At 45.6% G+C, this 22,538-nt stretch overlaps 3 protein-coding genes across 8 annotated transcripts; 2 read left to right on the top strand and 1 right to left on the bottom strand.

The window, feature by feature from the left end:
• The first annotated feature begins 4,286 nt into the window (after positions 1-4,286).
• On the top strand, positions 4,287-8,767 carry LOC100279709 (uncharacterized). Of its 2 annotated transcripts, none has more exons than XM_020553276.1 (8): positions 4,287-4,718; positions 5,110-5,183; positions 5,708-5,850; positions 5,937-5,983; positions 6,054-6,162; positions 6,325-6,386; positions 7,811-7,925; positions 8,094-8,312. In XM_020553276.1, the coding sequence occupies exons 1-8, from the start codon at positions 4,554-4,556 to the stop codon at positions 8,108-8,110; spliced, it is 732 nt and encodes a 243-aa protein (XP_020408865.1). In that variant the 5' UTR covers positions 4,287-4,553; the 3' UTR covers positions 8,111-8,312. The 2 variants fall into 2 exon arrangements, with proteins under 2 accessions (XP_020408865.1, NP_001347919.1); NM_001360990.1 differs by lacking the exon at positions 8,094-8,312 and adding an exon at positions 8,394-8,767 and having other exon boundaries at positions 4,421-4,718.
• A 3,962-nt stretch (positions 8,768-12,729) lies between these two features.
• LOC100279264 (uncharacterized) lies at positions 12,730-15,547 on the top strand. The gene is made up of 6 exons (NM_001152285.1): positions 12,730-12,936; positions 13,017-13,062; positions 13,142-13,256; positions 13,358-14,103; positions 14,774-14,878; positions 14,998-15,547. The coding sequence occupies exons 1-6, from the start codon at positions 12,866-12,868 to the stop codon at positions 15,397-15,399; spliced, it is 1,485 nt and encodes a 494-aa protein (NP_001145757.1). The 5' UTR covers positions 12,730-12,865; the 3' UTR covers positions 15,400-15,547.
• A 39-nt stretch (positions 15,548-15,586) lies between these two features.
• On the bottom strand, positions 15,587-18,845 carry LOC100281140 (uncharacterized). Of its 5 annotated transcripts, none has more exons than XR_004549399.2 (3): positions 17,119-18,837; positions 16,125-16,218; positions 15,590-15,822 (listed from the first exon to the last, which is right to left on the bottom strand). XR_004549399.2 is itself a non-coding variant. In XM_035958943.1 (2 exons), exon 1 carries the CDS (start codon positions 18,709-18,711, stop codon positions 17,128-17,130), a length of 1,584 nt encoding a protein of 527 aa, XP_035814836.1. In that variant the 5' UTR covers positions 18,712-18,837; the 3' UTR covers positions 15,587-16,218; positions 17,119-17,127. The 5 variants fall into 5 exon arrangements, 3 of the variants coding, with proteins under 3 accessions (XP_035814836.1, XP_033915808.1, XP_033915809.1); XR_004849347.1 differs by having other exon boundaries at positions 17,142-18,837; XM_035958943.1 differs by having other exon boundaries at positions 15,587-16,218.
• Positions 18,846-22,538: the final 3,693 nt, after the last annotated feature.

Below are 22,538 nucleotides of genomic sequence, written 5' to 3'. Positions count from 1 at the left end.
GATGAACGATGAATAGGAACTATGAACGAACGATGAACGATCGAATGATCGAACGAACGATCGGAATTTCGGCAGCATAACGGTAGGAAAAAGATTATTTGGACGAACGATCGAACGATCGGACGAACGGACGAACGAACCATGAACGATCGGACGAACGATCGAACGATCGGACGAACGAACGAACAAACTAAGAACAGGGGACGAACGATCGAAGAACGATCGAACGATCCTTATGCTAGTGTGTGCTTGTGTGGAACATGGAGTGGGTGTGTGTGGGGGGGAGAGAGTTGCCATGAAATGGCTTGGGGTGGGATGAGAGGAGGCCCTTGCCCCTCTATTTATAGCCATGGTGGGGGATTAGGGGGAGGGATGAGAGGATTAGTGGGAGGTTAGCATGTATTTGTCTTGTATAAGTGTAATTATCTTGTAGAGCTCACCGTATGACACTGGAGGCATACGTATACGTATGGGCATGAGGAAAGTTATGAAGAAAATATTTGTAGGGACTTGAAAAATGATTCTGAAGGTATTTCTCAAGAGGAAAATACTTGGAGATATATCGGTGGAATATTTGGGCAATATTTCTGGAAAGAACTTGAAGGGGATCACTAGGGAAATATCTGGGCAGTATTTCTGGAAAGAATTTGAGGGGGATCACTCAGAAAATATTTGTAGGATATTTTGAGGAGGATTTTGGAGATAATATAGACCACTATATTTTATTTGTTGATATCAACTCGCAAACAAACATTTTGAAATGAAACTTGAAATTCATTTTGAATTTAGGGTGAGTTTGAGAAAATTTCAGGATTTGAATTTTTGGGATGCTACAAAAATGCTAGATGACATCTAGACTCCAGGTATCAAGATTCACCTTCGATTTAGTATGTCAATCTTCATTTGATATCTTGGACCTATGTCACAATTATGCCAACAAGAGATTGCAAATGAATTCTAAATCCAACACAAGTTTGGAACTCCCCTTGAAAAGGTAAAATGCAAAGGTACATCACTTCATGTCACTTCTACATTATCTTTGTGCCATCTAAGGACCCTTTTCATGATAGTGTGTTTAAATCTTGCTTAATCAAAATTTCTTCCCTTTATATCCTTTGTATCCTTTTTGGAGATTTATGACAAAGGGGGAGAAATTGTGCATTAAAGCTTACCTCTAGTCCTATGTAACTAAGTGTTAGAAGAATTTTGAAAAGGGGAGAAATAATTGACAAAAGGGGGAGAATCATAAGAAAAACATAAGATGTAGAAAATTGATGAGTGCATACTATGTCATGAGCATCACGTTTATTTTATGACACACTACACCTCATGAATAGTATGATATAAGTTGTCTCCATACTTTGACCCAAATATGTGCTTTTGGCATTTGAGTACAAAAGTGTTATTTTCTGAAATGCACATATTTAGGGGGAGGAAACTATATCATAGGATTCAAAATCTTATTTATCAAATCTTATGTAAGCTTTAAATGTGTTGTCATCAATCACCAAAAGGGGGAGATTGAAAGTGCATTCATCCCTTTTGTGAGTTTTGGTGATTTGGATAACAACACATTTAAAGGTCTAACGAGTTTGCTAAGTGTTGAACAGGAAATTCAGTATGATGAACATACTTGAATAGTGTATAATGATCAGTGAACGAAGGTTCAACACGAGGTTAAATAACCAATGAGACAATGCAAATGGATATTATATGATCTCTATATTGGTTTGAATATATGGACAAGACCCAAGAAATCACTACATACATATGATCAAAATAGAGGATGAAGTGATTAAGAGGATAGGTCAAGCCAAAGTGAATAAGATATGAGGAATCGTGAATTGGCTTGACCATATTACTATCAGTCCATATATGCTTCTATGGGAATCAAACTAGAGCTTGATTGATCTTAACGGTTATATCTAGAAGACATTCAAGCAAGGTTCACAATATTGAAGAAATGATTCTCTCAATGGATGCTCAATATGATGTGACTCAAGAATGGCTTGATAGGGTGAAGATAGCAAGGAAAGGGCTTCGAGGAACTAAGCGAAGGTGAAGGCCAAGCGACGGCTTGTGGACCGAGATACCATGGCTAAGGTGAAGAAGGGAGTACTTGCACTAAGTCGATGAACTAATCAGCTATGAAGAGTTATAACATGTTGATGCATCAGTACAGTGACTTGAAGCCATGATTTGAACTCACATATGGTGATATGGTACAAGTCACATGGTTTGATTTATGTTTGCTTCAAAAGGTGAGACAAAGATGTTTGTGATCCTTATGAAGCAACGCCATGGAGAAATCACACATGAGACACCAATGAATCAAGGAGTTTACTTAATTATATTTTATTTAACTTGAGTATAGGAATCGTCGTACTATAAAGAGGGATCCAAAAAGAAGGTAGGTGTTTGCCAAAGCTCAAGCCTCTATATTCAAAAGCTATTTTTTGAAAACCAAAAATCTCTTTAAAATTCTATGGTTGACCGTGGTTAGGTTTGAGAAACCTAGAGTGTTCTTGTTGAAAAGCAGCTGAACTTCTTAAACTGCAGCTGAGCTTTTCAGCTGAGCTGAACTTCAGCTGAGCTGAGCTTCTTCAGCTGTAGCTGAGCTTTTTAGCTGAGCTGAACTTCAGCTGAGTTGAGCTTTCTCAACTCCAGCTGAACTTCAACTTCAACCGGGGTCCAGAGAGGTTCAACCGGGGTCCAGGGCAAGTTCAACCGGGGTCCAGAGAGGTTCAACCGGTGTCCTGGGAAAGTTCAGCCGGGGTATTTTCCCCGAACCTCACTGGTCAAAACCGGTTGAACCGGTCCTAGGGGAGGTTCAACCGGTGTCAGGGTCACCTGACCGGTCTAACCTCCTGACTAGCAGACTGACTGCCAGTCTGACCCCCAGGCGGTTGAACCGGCCCTAGGGGCGGTTCAACCGGTGTCAGGACCTGTTTTTGCAGTATGACTTGCAGTCTGCCAGTCTGTCTGTCAGCCTGCCCCAGGCGGTTGAACCGGTCTTAGGGGCGGTTCAACCGGTCTTGGTCAACTTGACCAGTCTGCAGGTCAGTCTGACAGTCAGACTGGCAGACAGTCTGCCTGACCTGCCAGGGGCGGTTCAACCGCCCTAGGGGGCGGTTCAACCGGTCTCAGACAGAAAAATCTGCCCAACGGCTAGTTTTGAGCTCCACCTATATATACTCACTCCTACCTCTCTCCCCACACACAAGAGCACGACCCAAACTCCATTTCTAACTTGAAGAACACCTCCCACTCTCTCTCACACATCTCTTGCCTCTCCCATTTCAAATCTTTGGAGAGAAATCTTTGAGTGAGTTTGAGAGCTGCGGTTTTTGTGCTTCATCTCCAAATCTCTCTTGCTCTTCTTGATTCGAGCTTTGGTACTACATCGAGTTCTTTGTGGATTCATTACTCTTGGAGCTTCTAGCTCCTAGACGACTAGGTGTCTCTTGTGAGTCTCCAAATCTTGTGGAAGACCATAAGAAAGTTTGTATTACCCGCTCGTTTGAGCAAAGATTATTGTGTGGGCTTGACCTTTGTGGTCGGCAAAGGGAGGATTAGGGTTGAAAGAGACCCGGCTCTTTGTGGGCGCCTCAACGAGGAAGTAGGGCACCTTGGTGGTGTGACCGAACCTCGGGATAAATCTTGTGTCTCTTGTGTTCTTGTTTATTGTGCTTATTTGTGTTCTTCGTTCTCTCACCATTCCGTGAAAGATTTGTTTATATCTTTTTGGTGTGTGGATTTTGAGAAGTGCCCTTCTCAGATCTACTACTTTGAACCCTGTGGATCATTTAGAATATCTCATTTCCAAAGCTAACTGGGTGAATTTCGAGATCAATTCAGTTTTACCTAGTTTGCTTCTAGTTTTTGTTGAAAAAGTTTTAACTTGCCTATTCACCCCCTTCTAGGCAACTTTCAGATAGACTGAGATACGTTGGGAGGAGGAAGGGAGAGAGATGAGGCCGCGAGAGGGTGCCTGGAGCCGCGACAAGCATGGGCACGGGGTGAAGCATAGCGGCGGCAAGTAGCAGAAGCCTAGGAGGGAGAAGAGGTCGCCAAATAGTCCGGAAGTATCGTGAAAAGTATCGGCGAGAAGGATCGAGAGGTGTAGAGAACGAACGAGTGTAGCGATGACTGTGGCGTGGCCGTTTATCGGAAATCCAATGCCTAGAATTATTTGGGCTGACGTGGATAGTGTCATAGGCGTGGTTTCCGTCCTGCTTTAAAGATAAGGAAAAGCCAGTATCTGTCTGCTGAGCATCAATGGTGGGCTGCAAAACAATTTCCGCAAGCAGGTTCGCAAATTGCTTCCATCTTCTTAGCAACTGGACTGGACGGGCCGGCGGGCTACGTACGGCCCAAAAGCAAAGCTCCCTCTCTGCTACTCCGACCGACATCCTCAGAAAGACCAGTTAGACTAGACCACCGCCGCTCCACGCTTCCACCCTCTGCTGCGGGACGAGCTCGAGAGGTTCGCCGGCGCTCCTGCTCGGCCGACGGCCGTCGCCGCGCGATAATAGGCCAGGAGACGCGGAGAGATGCTGTCGTCCGCCGCCTTCTCCTCCTCACCGCTGCTGCGCGGAGCCCCGCTGCGGACCCGGCACCTGCTCCTGGCCCCTCCCGCGCGCGCGCACGGCGGCGCGGCGAGCCGCGCCCGCGGTGGCCTTCCGAGGTTCCACGCCCCGTCTCTCCCTTCGTCCAAGGTAGGCGTGTTTGTTACAGCCCCGCGCCAGCAGCCGTCGGCCGCCTAGGCATTTCGTCGAGCGCCCCTGTGTGTGCTCCTTCCTGTTGAGCGCGCGGTGGTCTTCGTTTGCACTATCCTGGTAGATCGTGTGTTTCGTACAGAAATATCATCCACCTTGTTTGTGCACTGAATTGTCGAGGGGTGGATTTGGATGTGGTTGCATGAAACGTCGTATACTTCCCCTTTGCATCATTGTGTTTTTTTATTATTATTTGAGACAACCGTTGCCTCTTGCCTCATTGTCGTGGCATTTTGTTGAGCTGTGGTGCCGTGCATTAGGTTATTCATTTCATCATGTGTAGTTCCGTGGAAACATATCGCCTGTGACTGAGATGGATGTTACATTGCAGGGTGAGGTGATTCGCATCCAAGGAGACGAGTTCTGGCACATGACGCGGGTTTTGCGCCTTGGCGTTAACGACAAGTTTGTACCGCTGCTTTTCTTCTTTCTTAGAACATGACATTTCCTCATGAGAATGTAATTAGCTCTTGTATCAATGGGTGCACTGTTTGCTATTGAGTTCAAGTGTGGTTCTCTAAGTTTTAGACTTCGTTATGCATTCGATTCTCCGTACACAGTTGGTCATGGAAGTACATGGCTTGCAAATTAGTTGCTGTCGCTGCTTAAGCAGGTAGCCTTGGTAGATTATGTGGTGTGCTCCAAGCCTCCAACAAGTTTGATATGTGAAGCTTATAACTTTTAAGTTTTAACTTGTAAGGCATTTTCAACATCCACGGAATGAGTTAATGACCATCCATGAAATACTTTAACTGCTAAGGTCATGGATATTAGATAAACATAATGATACATTTTGTAGGAGACCTTACTGTTCATATAGAGAAAACTGTTCTTGTGGTCTTGGTGAGTGCCATTTTCGACCTGCGTTTTATGTTCCTGGAGCTTATCAGTTACATCATGAAATTTCTCTCACCAACTTGCTTTCATAGGGTTGAACTATTCAATGGGGTGGGCAGTTTAGCTGAAGGATTCATACATAAAGTTGACAAAGGTGGCTCAGGTGTTGAGTTATTAGAGGATGCTAGGATCATAGCTCCTCAAGGCATCCAATGGCATGTCTTTGCTGCGTTTGGTGAGTCTTGTGAAACTGATGTACTATGTAAACCAGGAGATTTTTTTATTCCATCCTGTAATCACTTTATTATTTCTAATCCTCAGGGACACTGAAAGGCGGACGTGCGGATTGGCTTATAGAGAAATGTACTGTATGTTACACACATTTTGGGTCTTCTTATTCATTGTCTACTTCTAAGTCTGTTTTGTTTTCCTATGTAGGAACTTGGAGCTTCTAGTGTTACCCCTCTCCTGACAGAACGATGTCACACAATAGCGGAAAATCGGGTGGATAGGTTGCAACGCCTTGTGCTGGCTGCAGTTAAACAATGTATGGAGTTTGGGTATCACTTCCGTTCTTGGCCTGTTAAATATGTTATTAGCATGTTCTATATGCAATTCCGAGTAACTAAGATTTTATAAATACTAAATTGCACCTGCCCTCTTAGTGACCTAAAACAGACTAATCTCATTACTCTAATATCTGTTGTAGGCCAGAGGATACATGAAATGTCGCTGAAATCCCCAATTCAGATAAGGCACCTTCTACCTGTTGTAAGTACCCTCCTATGCTTCTGTTATCAATGCACCATGCATGACATATTGCGAGAAATCTCTAATTACTGAACTCAGTACTGAGTGCCTTGGCTGCTGTGGTCAAGTTTTTTTTTTGACAAAGGGGAACACCCCCTATTTCATTACGAAATAGACAGAAACATAGTTCATACATGACCACAGAGGCCACCAGAAAAGAAAAGCCGACAAAACCCATGCGACTATCGGCTGAAGAAAACACGACACGGGGTAAGCCTTCCACCAAAGAACCACAACCCATCTAACAGAACCGACCAAAAGCAGAGAATAAAGAGCCAACCGTAGCGTCATGAACATGACCGAGCAAACTAAGGACCTAACATGTTTACAGACAGAACATCCACATGATTAAAGTTCCCAGCAAAGTTTTACCAAAAGGACAAACTAACACGCAATATTCATTGAATGCGTCTATCAACCGGCTTCCATCCATGAGTTTTTTTTTAAGATTTCACTTGTTGTCTTTCGGATTCTAAGGTTTCCTTGCTCCACCAGTTTTTCCCCCTCTCTTTCTGTCGAATTGTCCAAGCATCAATCCAGAAACAACACAAGAAGATCACATTAGTCGGATCAGCAATCAAACTATCATTAAAACAACAATCATTCCGAGAGCGCCAAATCGCTCAGATGACTGCACCACAACCGAAAAGAACCAGACTCTTTTCAGTTTTGCAAAAACTGTTAATCCAGGATCCAAAGAGATTTTCAACATTATTGGGAATAGAGTTAAAGTTCAGAGCTGTTTGAATGATTCTCCATATAAACCGAGCAACAGAACATTGGAAGAAAAGATGATCTATGGACTCTGGTAATCCACAAAAAACACAATTTAAAGGGCCCTTCCAATTTCTTTTGCTCAGATTATCTTTTGTTAAGATCTTATTGTGCAGAACAAGCCACAAAAAAAACTTTGATTTTGTGGGGTAATCTGGTTTTCTATAAAAAACTGGAGGGCACTGGAATCTGAGAGCACTTGTTTTCCCTGTAAAAGTTTTTAACAGAGAAACCATGGTTACCCAATAACCAAACAACCTTATCTTCGCCATTAAATGTCTCAATTTTATTACATTGACCAATAAGGCTGCTGTGGTCAAGTAACATTTTCTTTTTTTTAGAGCAACAATTATATTGTTCAGACCATGGTTCATTGTTAAGAAAACAGTTAAGATAATAATATTTCAGTTTAAACTAACAGCCATTATTAATTGGGTGTGAAAGTAACATAATATCATGGTTTGAGTGATTTTTTTGGATCTCTACACGTTCATTTAGAATCATTATAACTGCAGCAGTGCAGCTACACCTGTGACTTCTAGACTGTCTGTGTATTGACTTAACAAATTTATCTGAATCCTTTATCTACTGCTGACCTTTTCTGCCATCAGGTATCACAGTCAAAGCTTGCTTTCTTAGCATCAGCGGAAGCGCCTCCTCTTTTTAGTGTTCTGCCAGAATCCAGCATTGAACAAAGTGGGCTTCTGATTATTGGGCCTGAAGGAGGTAATGCAAATCCAGAGTTAATTCATATTTAACTATTTGAATGTCTTAGAAATCTAATAAATTAAATAAGAGCAACACGGGTCAATATAAACTCATTTTTTTTCCACGAACTGCTTATTATTCCTTGCTTATTTATCACATGATATTCTTTTTGTTCGTTAACTGCAGGTTGCACTAGAGGTTAAAAATGTTTTATATAACGGAAAGCAAATCTCAACATTTTTAAACTAAACAGTTATAAAGTAAGGATTTACAAATGTAGATTTAGACAATCAGGCAGGAGAAGCTAGCCGAGTGCTAAGCATCATATGGGGTTACATTAGATTTTGCTTATGTTAAACTTTATAGTACCGCTGATTAAGGGAGTATTTTTAACTTCAAAAGAAAGAACCTCGTCTCCAAAGAAAATCATGCATGATGTCTTATTGTTATGTTAGTGGATCCAATATGACCATCCATATTTCTCAGACTTCACAGCAGAGGAGGTACATTCACTGAAATCAGCAGGTGCGGCCCCTGTTGGTCTTGGTCCATGCAGGCTACGGGTTGAGACAGCCACGATATCCCTCCTATCTGCTCTCATGCTCTGGTCAGATGCTAAACACCGGTAAAGACAGCAATGCAGGTAATCTAAGGACAGTTCTCTCAGTCATCTTTATGGTATACTAGTCCTCTTTCAGGTGATTAGTACCATGAAATACCATTCAGGATCTAGTTGGATTCAGTAACCAAAACCATGGGTAATTATTCCATTGGATCTCAGAACGCATTTCAGTAAGAGCTTGGTCTTGGGCTTGACCAGCATGGACGATGAGCATCTCAATACACGATGTTTTGTTTGAGTTATGTTATCTTAGGGCTAGTTTGGAAACCTCAATTTCTCAAAGGATTTCTATTTTCTCATGGGAAAATGAATTAATTTTACTTAGGAAAATAGAAATTCCTTTGGAAATTGTGGTTCCCAAACTAGCCCTTATGGGGCGTTTGGTTTGAGAAATGAGTTAGTCCATCATTTTCTCACTCATCACTATTTTTGTTTGGTTTGTAGAATGAAATGAGTTAATCCATCACCATATCATTCCTCAAAGTTTGTTAGTTAGTACTAATATGAGGAATTGGGTTATCCCACCAAATTTGAGAAATGAACTCATAATGCACCACCTCAATTTGGATGAAGTGATTCCTCAAACCAAACACCCCTCTTAGTGTGTTGGTTGAATCACATTTTTTTTTGTATCCACAGCCTTCAACTCTCACCGTCGCTTTTGATGGAAAACAGTAAAAGCACACCATAAAGCAGCCATACCCTGTGCTGTCGGTAATACTGACACATGCTGCCATGATTAGGGATGACAATGAATCTAAATTTTACACGATAAGATTTAAGGGTCGAAATCGAATTAGGATCGACCTCTATTTCATTTGTGAATTAAAATTTATATAGGATCTTAACATTTTGTGAAGAAGCATCTGGAGCACGATTCATTACCACCCCTAGCTGGCTAGGCTGGAGATTAGATGTTCTAAAAACTCAAGATTCATTGCTAGCTGTATACAACAATCACACGCTTGGAGTGGTTTTCTTGTTAAGGGCGGGTTTAGGAACCCTATTTGTTTTATTTCAATTTTTTTCAAGGTGAATTAGTTTATTTTCACTTGAGAAATTAGGGATCTTTTGGAAATTGGAGTTACTAAACTAGCCCTAAACAAGCTTCCTGTCGCTCCCAATACACGTGGAAAATGAACGAACTGCCCGTGCATCCGTACAAGTATAGAGTAGTTTAATAGCACATCGGTTTACGATTATTTGTCGTCGACTAGTTCATTTGTGAACTAAAATGTGACAAATAAAAAAGAGAGCAAGTATAACCCGATCATCTGACAAGCGCATCGACATGTAACGGACAACCTACCTGAAAACATCCAGGCCAGCAGGGCAAAACAAAAACGTCTCCTTGTCCTTGGATCAAACCGAAGCGAAGCAGCCGGAAGCGCTCAGCCGGCGGCGCAGCCTACGGCATTCCTGTTGCCCCGTGCTCAAGGCAAAACCCCGTACCAAGTACCATGGATTCGCCATGGTTTGGTCTGCAATTGCACGCATCGCGTCAACAAGATCGTAAGATTTATTTATCCTAAACTGCCGGTATAAGCTAGGCGGCGCCCTTGGTTGGTTCGTGCAAGTGGCGCGACGGCGATATCAATGTCATGGCTTCCCAATTAGCACTTATTCGGTTAGGCCTTGTTCGGTTACATGGGATATAATCCCATCATGGATTTAATCCGGATATGGATTGGGTGAATCCATATCTCACACCCAATCCCATGGTGGGATTAAATCCATCAACAAATCCATGTGACTTTCAAAGCTAGTTATTCTTTTGATCCATGGATTCTAATGTAAACTTGTGCAATATCTCATGGATTTGTTCCATACCTAATGGGCTATGGATAGAATCCATGTCTTCCATAGTTTAAAAAATTCCCAAACCTTTGAGTTATATTCCATGATGGGTTTAACCGAATAAAAAAAAATTAAGTAGTCATGAATTATTTTGGGGCATGGATTGAGGCATGAATTTAATTCCAATCCATGCTAATCCAGAGCGGGATTGGTGTAAACGAACAAAGCCTTATATGGGATGAAATCTCATCATGGATTTAATCCAGATATGGATTGTGTGAATCTATATCTCACACCTAATTTCATGGTGGGATTAAATCCATCAACTAATCCATATCTCTCAAATCTAGTTATTCTTTTGATCCATAAATTCTAATGTAAACTTGTGTAATATCTTCATGGATATGTTCCATAACTAATGAGCTATGGATATAATCCATGTCTTCCATAATTTAAAAAATTTCTAAATCCTTAGGTTATATTTTATAATGGTTTTAACCGAATAAAAAAATTAAAGTAGTCTTAGATTATTTTGGGGTATAAATTGTGACATGGATTTAATTCTAATACATGTTAATCCAGAGCTAGAATGGTATAAACGAACAAAGCCTTAACTGTGTGGACTGGGATCGGAACACTTGGATTTTCTGTACATTGCTGATGTGGTGAGACACAATATATTACGTACTCCACACACTCCAGTCGAGCCGCCCGGAACCCGTTGACCGTTTGCCCCGTTCGCTTACATCGGAATGGCAGAACCGTTCCAAATGAATTGGTTTGTTTATTTTGTATTAACATTGAATAGTTGGAATAGCTCCTGATCTCAATCGGATTCAATCCGATATAAACGAACATTGGACTGAACAGCCGATGCTGTTTGACGCGTGAATGTATATTGTGCTAAGCCTAAGGATCGGTACGGTAGCATAATAAACTAACCATTCCACGTCCCAAATCCCCTTATTCATACTTTCTATTCATATTTAAATACATCTCTCAACTATTCTTTCCCATATTTCTCTTTCTCTCCAACCATTCCCCGTATCCAGCACTATTTACTCTTTAACTGAGTCATTTGCCTTTTATATATCACTTTTGGAGTTTTTAAAAATAATATCATATTTGTAATACCGTAATACACATTGTTATCAAATTATAGAGCTTTAAACTAATTCATTTTGTAACTAAATGCAGTAATTAACGGATGGGGGAGATTAGATCTCACTCCATCAACTAGGGATGGGAATGGGTCGGGTGGAGCAAAAACCCGTCCACGACCACACCCGTGAAGTCTACTTAAACCCGCCAGTTCACACCCGCGGATGCAATTCGAAACCCGAACTCGTTGGGTTTCGGGTCACCCTACGGGTTTTTACTTTGTGTACACTTTTAAACAATAGATTAGCTATAAGAAATTTAGTATTGTTAATAAGTGAGTTATATCTATGAATTTTAAGCTTTCTCACGTTGAGCAACAACAAAACATTTTATGAATCATTAGCCAAGTTACTTATTCAAAATAATTACCATTGTATCTTGAACATTTTTGCGCAAACTAAAGAATGAACAACATTTTGGTTTGGGTGTGGGTCACCCTGCGGGTTAAAATAGAAACTCGCACTCACACCCGCGAAACTTCAGATCGAGTGCGGGTTGCACCCACGGGTCAAAATATTCGCCAGCACTCGCACCCATCAGGTCAGGTACGCGTCGGATTTCAGGTTTACTGGTTAAATTGTCATCCCTATCATCAATAGAGGGAAAATCTTCTCTCTCCCTCGACGGAGGGCCCCTAGGGGGCGTCGGCCGGGGAGCATAGCTCCACCCCGGAGGCGATAGGGGGAGCGGGTAGTGGACCGTTGGAGTCCACCTAAGGACCCGTTTGTTTTCCTCTATTTTGAGGAATTAGAATCTAACTAGTGGAGTATAGTATTTTTTTTTAGAACATGGCATTCCACAACTTTCCGGAGTTTATATATAAACATATCTTAAATTTATAGGGTGAGAAATAAAAATTGATTCTATAGATTTACATGTTACTTTTCTAATGTATAACCTATAACACATTCTTATACTTGCTTATCTATAGTATAAGTGTAGTATATAATTATCTCTCTTATATGATTTAAGATAATATACCAATATATTAATTTAATTATTTTTATCTAAATTATGATTATTAGAAGAAAAAAAGACACAAGAAACGTGGAGTCGGAAGGATTCAGCAACGAACCGGACAAAGGATACGCCAGCAACCAGGGTGCCTCCGCCACGTGTCCGCGCGCCCGTCCGACGTGGCGCAGCGGCCGTAACCAGAAACGTAAGGTGATCTCCGCCTCCTCACGGTCCACCTATATAACCGCCGGCCTGATCCGTTGGATTCGTCGCCTCCGTGTCCCCCCAACGGCAAAAGCGATCGTTGCCGCGTCCCCAGCGAGCGTGCCGCCATTGCGCCGCCACGCCGGCGACCCGCGGCGTCGCATCGCATGTGAACACGGGGCGCGTTTCTCGTGCCTGTCAAGTAAGATCGGTGGCGATGAAGTGCGTCTCCGGCGCGTACTTCGAGCCGGACTTCGACCCGCTCCTCGACCGCCTCGGCACCCCCGGGTACGCATCCCTTCCGCTGTCTTCCTCTTCTCGTCTGGGCGGCGGCTCTTGACGATCTCCGCGTGGCTGGCTGGTTGCAGGGTCGTCGTCGATAACGAGACGCGCGAGGACTGCACGCTCGTCAAGGTTTGCTCTCGCGACGAACAGAGCCGAGCATAGCCTCCTCCTCCTCCTGTTCTTGATTTGGTGTGTCTCGCGTTCCCAGGTCGACAGCGTGAACCGGGACGGCGTGCTGCTGGACATGGTGCAGCTGCTCACCGACCTCGACCTCGTCATCTCCAAGTCGTACATCTGCTCCGACGGCGGCTGGCTCATGGATGGCAAGGACTGCCTGCTCCTCCTGTTTCTTGTCAATTTTTTTTTGAATGCCATGGCAAGCTGTGACGGAATGTATGCCACTGTTCTGTTTTGCACAATGCAGTGTTCCATGTGACGGACCGGACAGGGCGCAAGCTGACGGACCCGTCGCTCCCCGAGTTCATCCAGCGCGCGCTCGTGCGGTTCCACCGGACCGTCAACTGCGCGTCGCCCAGGTTCACCACGTGCCTCGGCAACGTGGTGGGGCCGGCCGGCCCCGACGTGTCGGGCTGCGCCGCGCTCGAGTTCACGGTGAACGACCGCCCGGGCCTGCTGTCGTCCATCACGTCCGTGCTGGCCGACAGCGGCTGCCACGTCGCGTCGGGGCAGGCGTGGACGCACAACGGCCGCGCGGCCGGGGTGCTGTACGTCACGCCGCCGCTCCCGAGCCGGTGGGCGCGCGTCGAGCGGCTGGTGGAGGCCGTGGTGGGCGCGCGCGAGAACGTGGCCGGCGAGCGACACTGGACGCGCGTGTCGGGGCCCGCGCGGGGCCGCGTCCACACGGAGCGCCGCCTGCACCAGCTCATGCGCGACGACCGGGACTACGAGTCCGGCCCGGCGCCGACCCCCGTCGACGAGGGGCTCTTCGGCGTGGGCGACAAGGCCGCGACCACCGCGCGGACGGCCCGCCGCGCCCGCGCCGCGACGCGGGTGTCCGTCGACAGCTGGGAGGAGCGGGGCTACGTCGTCGTCAAGATGACGAGCAGGGACCGACCCAGTCTGCTCTTCGACACGGTGTGCGCGCTCACCGACATGCAGTACGTCGTCTTCCACGCTACCGTCGGGTCCCAGGGGGTTCTCGCCATTCAGGTATTTAGTATCACCACGTGTGCGTTAGTGTTAGCGGTTCATGTTGCATGATCACCCCTAGTGCTGGGAATTGGGCCGTGCCGGGCCGGCCCGGCTCAAGCCCATCGTGCTTCGTGCCAAACGGGTTCGGGCCAAGAAAGCCCAAACAATTTTTGGGCCGTGCCGTGCCAGCCCGAAGTATAAAAACAGTAGCCCAGTCCGGCCCTAAACCACGCCGTGCCTTCGTTGGGCCGTGCCGGCCCAAGCCCGGCCCGTATATTTAACCACATAAAATCAAAATATTATAATCATGTAAAGTTCATATCTTACTAAATTAAAGATATTAAACAATTATAGCATCATTTAACCACATAAACTCTAAATATAACAACAATATAAAGTCAATATCTTAGTAAATTAAAGAGATTAAACAGATTGGGCTTAATTGGGCCGTGCCGGCCCAAGCCCGGCCCATCTATGCGTGCCGTGCTGGGGGCCCGACGGGTCGAAATTTGAGGCCCGGCCCAGGCCCGCCTTCGGGCCGTGCTAGCTCGGCCCATATTATTTCGTGCCGGGCCGTGCTCGTGCTGGCCCGAAAAGCCCGGCCCAGATTCCCAGCACTAATCACCCCTATTATACGCCCACGGCACAGACTGACACTGTGTCGTCGTCCTTGGCATCATCAACGCAGGAATATTACATCCGGCACAAGGACGGGGGCACGGTCGACAGCAGCGCCGAGCGGCAGAAGGTCTCCCGGTGCCTCGTGGCCGCGGTGGAGCGGAGGGCCACTCATGTCAGGCTCGCTCGACCATTCCCTCTCCGCTGTGCTTCTTCCTTGTTGTTTTTGGGCGCCCAGCCGCCGCCCACCCACACCGCCTCGTTTCACTAACCGCACGGTGTTGCACGTCGCAGGGCGTGAGAGTGGAGGTGCACGCCGCCGACCGCTCGGGGCTGCTATCGGACTTCACCAGAGTGCTGCGGGAGCACGGCCTGTCGCTGCTGAGAGTTGAGCTCAAGAGGCACAGGGACGAGGCCTTCGGCGTATTTTACCTCGACACGGACACCGGCGGCGAGGTGCGCACTGAGGCATTGCGCGCCGTGCAGATGAGGGTCGCCGAGATGGGCATCTCGCTCGACGTTGTAAAGGAGACCAAGGCCCCTGGCTGGCCGCCTGTGAGGAAGACCAGCGTGCCAGCCCCACCCGTCGCCGGGCAGCAGCCTCAGGAGAAGCCCAGACCTTCTCTTGGGAGCCTCCTATGGTCAAACCTTGAAAAGCTCTCAAATAACTTCAACTACATCAGGTCTCCAGCATAGACGCTTCCATTGGTGCGTCGGTTCCAGTCATTTTCCGGATCTCGGGTACTAACAATTAAAATGTCATGAAACCGTACAAATTTGTATATATAGTATAGCATGTTGGCATGTTGCATTGCACATGAAATTCTTTAGATATTTGAAGATCACTCTGCTTTCTTTTATCTGATATATGTGCAATTCTTTGGCCAAACAACGAATGGAACTTTATTGTTCCGACCTTTAACATCACGAATTCTTATGTACAAAGGAGGGTGAATCAAATTACAAACGGTAATGCTAGTGAAATGTAGCACCCTGCTATATCTCCAGCGATAAGATCATAGTGTCTTCACCCCAGTGGCTTGAACAGTGGCCTCACCCCGGCAGCTCAGCGACCTTGTTCGTTTGTTCAGGACTGGACTCCAGGAATCATTCTGACATCTAATAAAAAATCTTATATAAATTAGATAATCAATCTGTCTATGAAGTAAGAACTAGCCATCGTTCCGGGCCATGAATCCGTGAAAGCCGAACGGGCCTATAATGCAAAAAAAAGCCGCCCGGTTTTCATGGTGCCCTATTCTTTTCACAAACAGTTTTGACCTCTACATTTTCTTGTACAGCATATGTATCCAGTTTCCAATACATATGTCCATAGCAAGATTATCAAACAAGGCCTAAGTCTGGAATAAACAATTTCCAATGTCACCACCCTGCTAATGATGGTTATATCACAAACCTACAGTTTGCAACGCTTCAGTGTTATTGTCTTCATTGTGATATCTGATGGTGTCAAATTATCCAACACTAGGCTGTCCAAAATATTTCCAGATTATCCTGCAACTTGCGGAAAATAGTCAAATGAGTAATCTATTAGTTATTAAAAGTAACAAAGTCTAATTCAGTTGGGCAGGGTTACTGAAATAAAACTTTGAAGCAATAGATTTTATCTTAATTTCCCTTTAAGCAATTGACAAAGCTAAAAAAAGAATATCAAGCGCCCTTATTGATTCATTCAGAGAATCAAAGGTGATAAAACAGTGGTTAATATCCTAAAAGAACCCGCCAAATTCTTGTAGGCAAATGATTCTTGTTGGTTACATATTCAATGTAGCAAAGGGTTAGACATAAGCAAATATTGCAGGTGAACTGTGCACCATGACTTTCATGAAATCACAGCACACAGGACCATAAGATTTATCAGCAACACAATGGCATAGCTCAAGTATGTGGTATAATAAGAGAAAGAAAAACTAGGCATGGACAAACAGAAAAAGGTCCCTCAAGAACTATGGCCCTGTTTGACAGGACTTGTTTCTTAGTTTTTCACAGATTAAGCAGAAACTGTGCCAAACAACATGACTTTGCAGCAGCTTGTCAATAATCAGACTAATTAACTGAATAATCAAAATACACTTTTTACCAGCTTCTCATAAAAATAAAATTCTGCACAATTACAAGTTGTGCCAAACAAGGCCTATACTACCACTACCCCTTGCCACTCGCAAACATGTTATTTGCTACAAGAAAAATTCTAATTATAATCAACATTCACCATAAGACAAAAACTTGAAAGACTTAACCACAAGATTTCAACATCTCACAAGAACATTTCATCGCAGTATAGCAAAATTCATGCTTAACAAATATATTAGCGACACTTGCAAAATTGCAATTGATTCTTAAAAAATAAACCAAAGTATAATAGGATAATGTTTTAGTTATAGCTGAATGTACCATGGAATCTCAAGGAGCAGTACCCTTTTTGAGCTCGAACGTTTTAACATGTTCACAAAACCGCCGGTGTTTCTCTTGCACTTCAGATATCGCCATTTCAGCAGCCTCTTCATTCTTTGCTAGAAGGTATTTCTCGATTTGAACAAACCACTCCCCCAATGTCATATTCTCTAATCTGTGTCTTCCTTTGCGCTCCCACACATGGCCTTTCTCTCCACCGGCACCAATAACTTCCCTCTTGTCATTCTTTTCCACTTCTCCAACACCATCCAGCTTTGACTCTGGTGACACTCTTTCCCTCAATTCCTTTTCTACTTCGATTTCCCCTCCCTTGGTCAAATTCTTCACCTCCTCTTCTTCCAGACCACCACTGTCAGCAGGAGAATGCTGAGCATTGACCCTCCCCTCTATCGTCCTCTCTGTCAATGTCGCATGCTCCACATCCACCATCTTCTCATCCTCTAAGGGTGTCTTTGAGTTTCCATCCAACTTATCAACCTCATTTGCCACTTTATCTTCTTGAGAACCATCATTTACGGTCAACACACTCAATCGTTCTCTGCCATCAACTATATCCGTTTCCTCTTGCTCATTTTCATCGTTCCCAACAATAGCACCCTCAGGCTTCCTTGTACTTGCCCTCGTAGCCCTTCCTCGGCCTCGGCCTCCTCTGCTCCTCTTTGATCGTCCTCTCCCAGCCGCCGGCACCACTTCACCCTTGCGCTCGGCAGCTGTCCCTTCCCGATCTCTGGCCAGAGCCACCTCACTCTCGTCTTCCTCCTCCCCGGGAGTAACACCCGTACCATTCCTTGCATTTGCCCTTGTAACCCGTCCTCGACCCCTCCCGGACCCGGTCCTCACCACTTCTCCCTCATCGTTTTCGCACCCCAAAACCTCAACTCTCCTTGCAGCAGCCCTCGTAGACCTCATATTTTGCGGCTGTGGCGGAAGGACAACCGTCGCTGCAGCCTTCCTCGGCCTGCTACGGCGCGGTATTGCCGCTTCCTCCTCTTCGTCTTCCTCTTCCGTCTCCACCCCAGCGGGCTCAACGGCCTTCCTCCGCCCGCCTCGGCGAGTCGGGAGTGCAGCTTCCTCCTCCACTTCATTCCCAGCTTCGGGGGCTTCAGCCGAAACGGCCTTCCTCCGTCCGACCCTGCGAGAAACAGCGGCCACCTGTTCCTCCGCCGCCGTCGCCACGGCTGCTGCGTTGCGCGCGGAACGCCTAGTCGCGGCGGCGCCCGGTACCGGGCCTGCCTCGGTCGATATGGAGACGGCGAGCACGGTGGCCTCCCCGATCTTGATGAGGTCCCCGTCGGAGAGCGGGGCGGGGATAGTGGCCACGAGAGGCGTACCGTTGAGGAGGGTGCCGTTGGAGGAGCATAAATCGGTGACGGACCACCGGGCCGCAGGCGGCGGGAGGAACTTGACGGAGAGATGCCTCTGCGACGCGCCAGCGTCGCCCACGGAGAGGTCGTTGCCCTTGGCAACGCGGCCGACACGGAGCGCCGTGGCGCCGGCGCGGCGATGCACGGTCTTCCCCTCGCAGGGTCCCTTCTTCACCAGGAGCGTGAGCACAGGCGGTGGATCCGCCATCTAGATAGGGTGCTCGGGGGTCGGTGAAGATGGAAGCGAAAAGGATTTCAAATTTTTGGGCAGAGTTGGGGAAGAGTGCCGGCCGCTGTTGTGGAGTCGGGGACTCACGGCGTCACAGTAACAGTCACGGCCTCACGGCAAAATGAACCGGATCCGATGAGCCAAACAGAAATAACCGAGAACCGAAACTAAACTAAATGATTGAAGAAATCATTATAAAATTCGGTTCTGTTTTTTAGAACCGAAATCTCTACTACCTATTAAGACGATAAGAGATAGACTGCCCCATTCCGTGTTCTGTCATTCCCATCTGTCTATCTTTCTCATTCTCCCTCCACGTGTCTTTCTCATTCCCCCTCCCACAAAGCCTATTCCCATTCCCACGTGCATCTCACGCCTAGCTAAAATTAAATTAAAAAAATAGGCTCCAAGGGAATTCGAACCCCGACCTCTCAAATAAATGTGTTTGTAGCTACCACTACACCACATGTATGTTTATGTCTACATCTATTATAGTAAAAACATATAATACATCTCTCCCGAAGCCCACCTGCTACCCTTGCACAATGTGTAGTAGTAGATAAGTATCACTGAGATTATTAAATTATATTTTTGGATTGAGGGAGTAGTATTTAAAGAAGAGCCTTGCATGCAATTTCTTTTGTTTGAATAATGTTTTCAACTTAAATACTTTTTTTGCATGTGTAACATTTATTCTCCGTAATATTTTTCCATGGATCTAACTTATAAATCATTTTCATAAACCAATGCCAAAGATGTATCCATGTTTCTTACTTGGAAACCCCGAACAAACACCACTAGCACGAGGCGCTCGCGTTGGCGTCGCTCACCGACGACGAGAAGAAACTTGGCGACTGCCAGTTCGACCTCTGGAAGCAGTCCTACATGGCCCATGCGCCGCTGTGTACGGCAAGCTCCGGCGCAGCCGCCGCTTGGACGTGGTCCAGAGCGGCTGCACCGCGCTGTCCATCGTCAAACATGGGGACCTCATGGTCGTCGCCAATGTCGACGACTCTCGGGTTGTTCTGGGCATCGCAACCTACGACGACATCATCACGCCGTCTAGCTCATCATCCACCTGAAGCCTAACCTGCCACGTAAGTCGCTACTGACCGGCCATGAATTCTTGTGCGCTGGAATGACGACCATTGTTGTTGTTGTGTGAGTGTCCTCGAACAAGATGTATGTAGAGGAGTAGCACATCCGGTGGTGCAACGACCAGGTGTACTACCTCGCTGATGAGCCCGGGGTGCACTTCATTTGGCAGCCCAGCTAAGAGTGATCGGTACTCACCATATCGCGCGCGTTCGACGACTATTATATCAAGGATTGTGGCGTCATCTCGACACCGGAGGTGAGCAGAGGTGGACCGACAACAATGACCACTCGCCATCGTCGGGGTACCTTTTGTGCCGGCCTGCCTTTAATTCTCTTCGCAAACACACACTTGCATTTTTTGTTTAAGCAAGCGTGTATGGTGGTGCGTGCCTGATGACTAACGATGTACGACGGAACTTCTACCGGCAGGTGTGGCACGTGCTCTCCAATAATGAGACCATGCAAATCATGACATATATCGAAGTCTGCATGATACTGATGGTTGCAATGTAGTAGTGAACCAACTAAATTAAAATAACAAAATTTATGTATGGCTAGGATCACAAATGGATTATGAAATATTTTCTTATAACAATATAAGACACATTTTGTATATAAGTTATCATGGTATTATATGTTCCCGTTGCAACGCACGGGTACTGACCTAGTAAATAAGATATTTTCGGTTCTACACTCCAAAAAACTAAAAAACCCGAAAGAATCAAAAGTAACTAATTCAATTTGTTACATGTGTTTATAACTTCGGATATTGTTTTATCGACTTATGTTGAATCTCTAATCATCCATGTATTATCTATGAAATGCTGAGCATTGTGCACTTATGGTTGTTTATGGGGAGATGCTGCTGAAATTTCTAACAAAAGTTATCATTATTCAGAATTTTAGAGTGTCTGTTACAGTTCGGTTAGAACCGGAGAACCGAACCGAAGAACCAAGAACCGAACTAGTCAGCTCTGGTTTTTTTATCTTGCTATTTCGGTTCTAGTTTTTTAAGAACCGAATTTCTACCAGAATCGATAAAATGAACCGAACCGAAACGAAGAACCGAATGCCTAGTCCTACTCACGGGTCGGAAAAGTCTACACCCATGTTTGCTTGTACAGATTGGAGGGGAGGACTAACTATCTCCTTCAATTTATTTTAAAATAGTAAAGAGTGTCTCTATAAAGTATAAACTATCTAATAGTTTTCTCTAAATCAAGTTTTTTAGAAAAACATGAAAATATGTCTCCAACCGTTTTTCTAAAGTGCTTCTAATTTTTTTATAGCCCTTAAAACTCATTTATAGCTTCAAAAGAGATTTTTTGGCTCCCTAGAAACACAATCCGTCGTCGCCCGCTATAGATGTCCAATAAGCACGAGGCCCGCGAGCCCGGCACGAAGCCCGTTTTTTGGGCCCGATCCGAGCCCGGCACGGTCCGGTTAAATGCGGGCCCGGGCCAGCCCGGCACGAATAAGCGGGCCGAGCTCGGACAGGAAATTAGGCACGGTGGGCTAGCCCGACATGACCCGTTTAGCTCTAAGTCCGTTAAGCCCGCTTTTTTTACACTAAAACGTGCTTTTCGGCCCGCATAGCCCGCTTTTTTCGTGCTAAACGGGCCGGCCCGGCCCGTTTAGGCCCGTTGCGGGCCGGGCTCGGACAAGAAATTGAGCCCGCGTGCTTAGCCGGACCGGCCCGATTTTTTAATCATGTCTGGCAGGCCGGGCCCAAAACGGGCCGGGCTTCACCGGGCCCGGACCGGGCCGCCCGTTTGGACATCTCTATCGCCCGCACAACCTCGTCGTCCGTTGCCGGCAGCATGCCTCTGCTATCTACCGTTGCACGACCGGCTTTTGAACCTCCATTGTCGGTCATGCCTATGTTGTTGCTCGGCTTCACCGTTGTTCCTCTGTTGACGGTTATGGTCGCCCGTGTACCACCAGCTACCTTTGATGGCAAATATCGAAGCTACGGAAGAAAAAAAAAATACATTCATAAAACATATTAAAACGTGGGCCTAAGACTTACCATGCCTATTTTAAAATACTTTTGAACCACTTTTAAAGGAATTGTTGGAGAAAGACTTAAAATCTACCCCCTTTTTTTAGATGTCCCTTAAAACATATTTTTAGGAGTTATTTTCTAGGGAGCTCTTGGAGATGCTCAAGGGCATGTACATCCTCATTAAATAAGGAATTTTTAAAGAATTAAGTAAAAAATCGAAAGACGTGACATATTGTCTGTAAGTATATTAATGATTTAAGGGCCTGGTGTTGTATCGTCCAATCTCTTAGATGTCTTTTGTATCTAGAAACCCGTTCCAAGGGCTCTAGATTGTATATGTCCTAAAAGATTTAATCTCCTCTGTCCGGTACCGTAATTAGGGGTACCCCCAATTCTCCTAAGCATGGCCGGAAAACATCTTCAAAACAGACCGTAAAGACCGGTAAGCGTGGTTCAAAGTTAAAGCCTCGTCTGCCAAGGGACGCGATCTCGTCTCGCCCGAGCCCGGCCTCGAGTAAGAACAAGTAGTCCCGGACGGATTCACGATTCGCCCGAGGGCATCCTCAGGCGACGGGCGCACCCCCGGCTCGCCCGAGGCTAAGCTCGGGCAAACTTTGTCGTATAGCAACCTCGGCCAAATCGCCTTACCAACCGACCGTATCGCATGCGCATTTAATGCGAGGATCGCCTGACACCTTATCCT

This window comes from Zea mays, chromosome 5, assembly GCF_902167145.1.
Source record: "Zea mays cultivar B73 chromosome 5, Zm-B73-REFERENCE-NAM-5.0, whole genome shotgun sequence".
Taxonomy (NCBI): domain Eukaryota; kingdom Viridiplantae; phylum Streptophyta; class Magnoliopsida; order Poales; family Poaceae; genus Zea; species Zea mays.
Note: the sequence above shows the minus strand (reverse complement) of the source record. Positions and strands in the feature narration are given on the sequence as shown.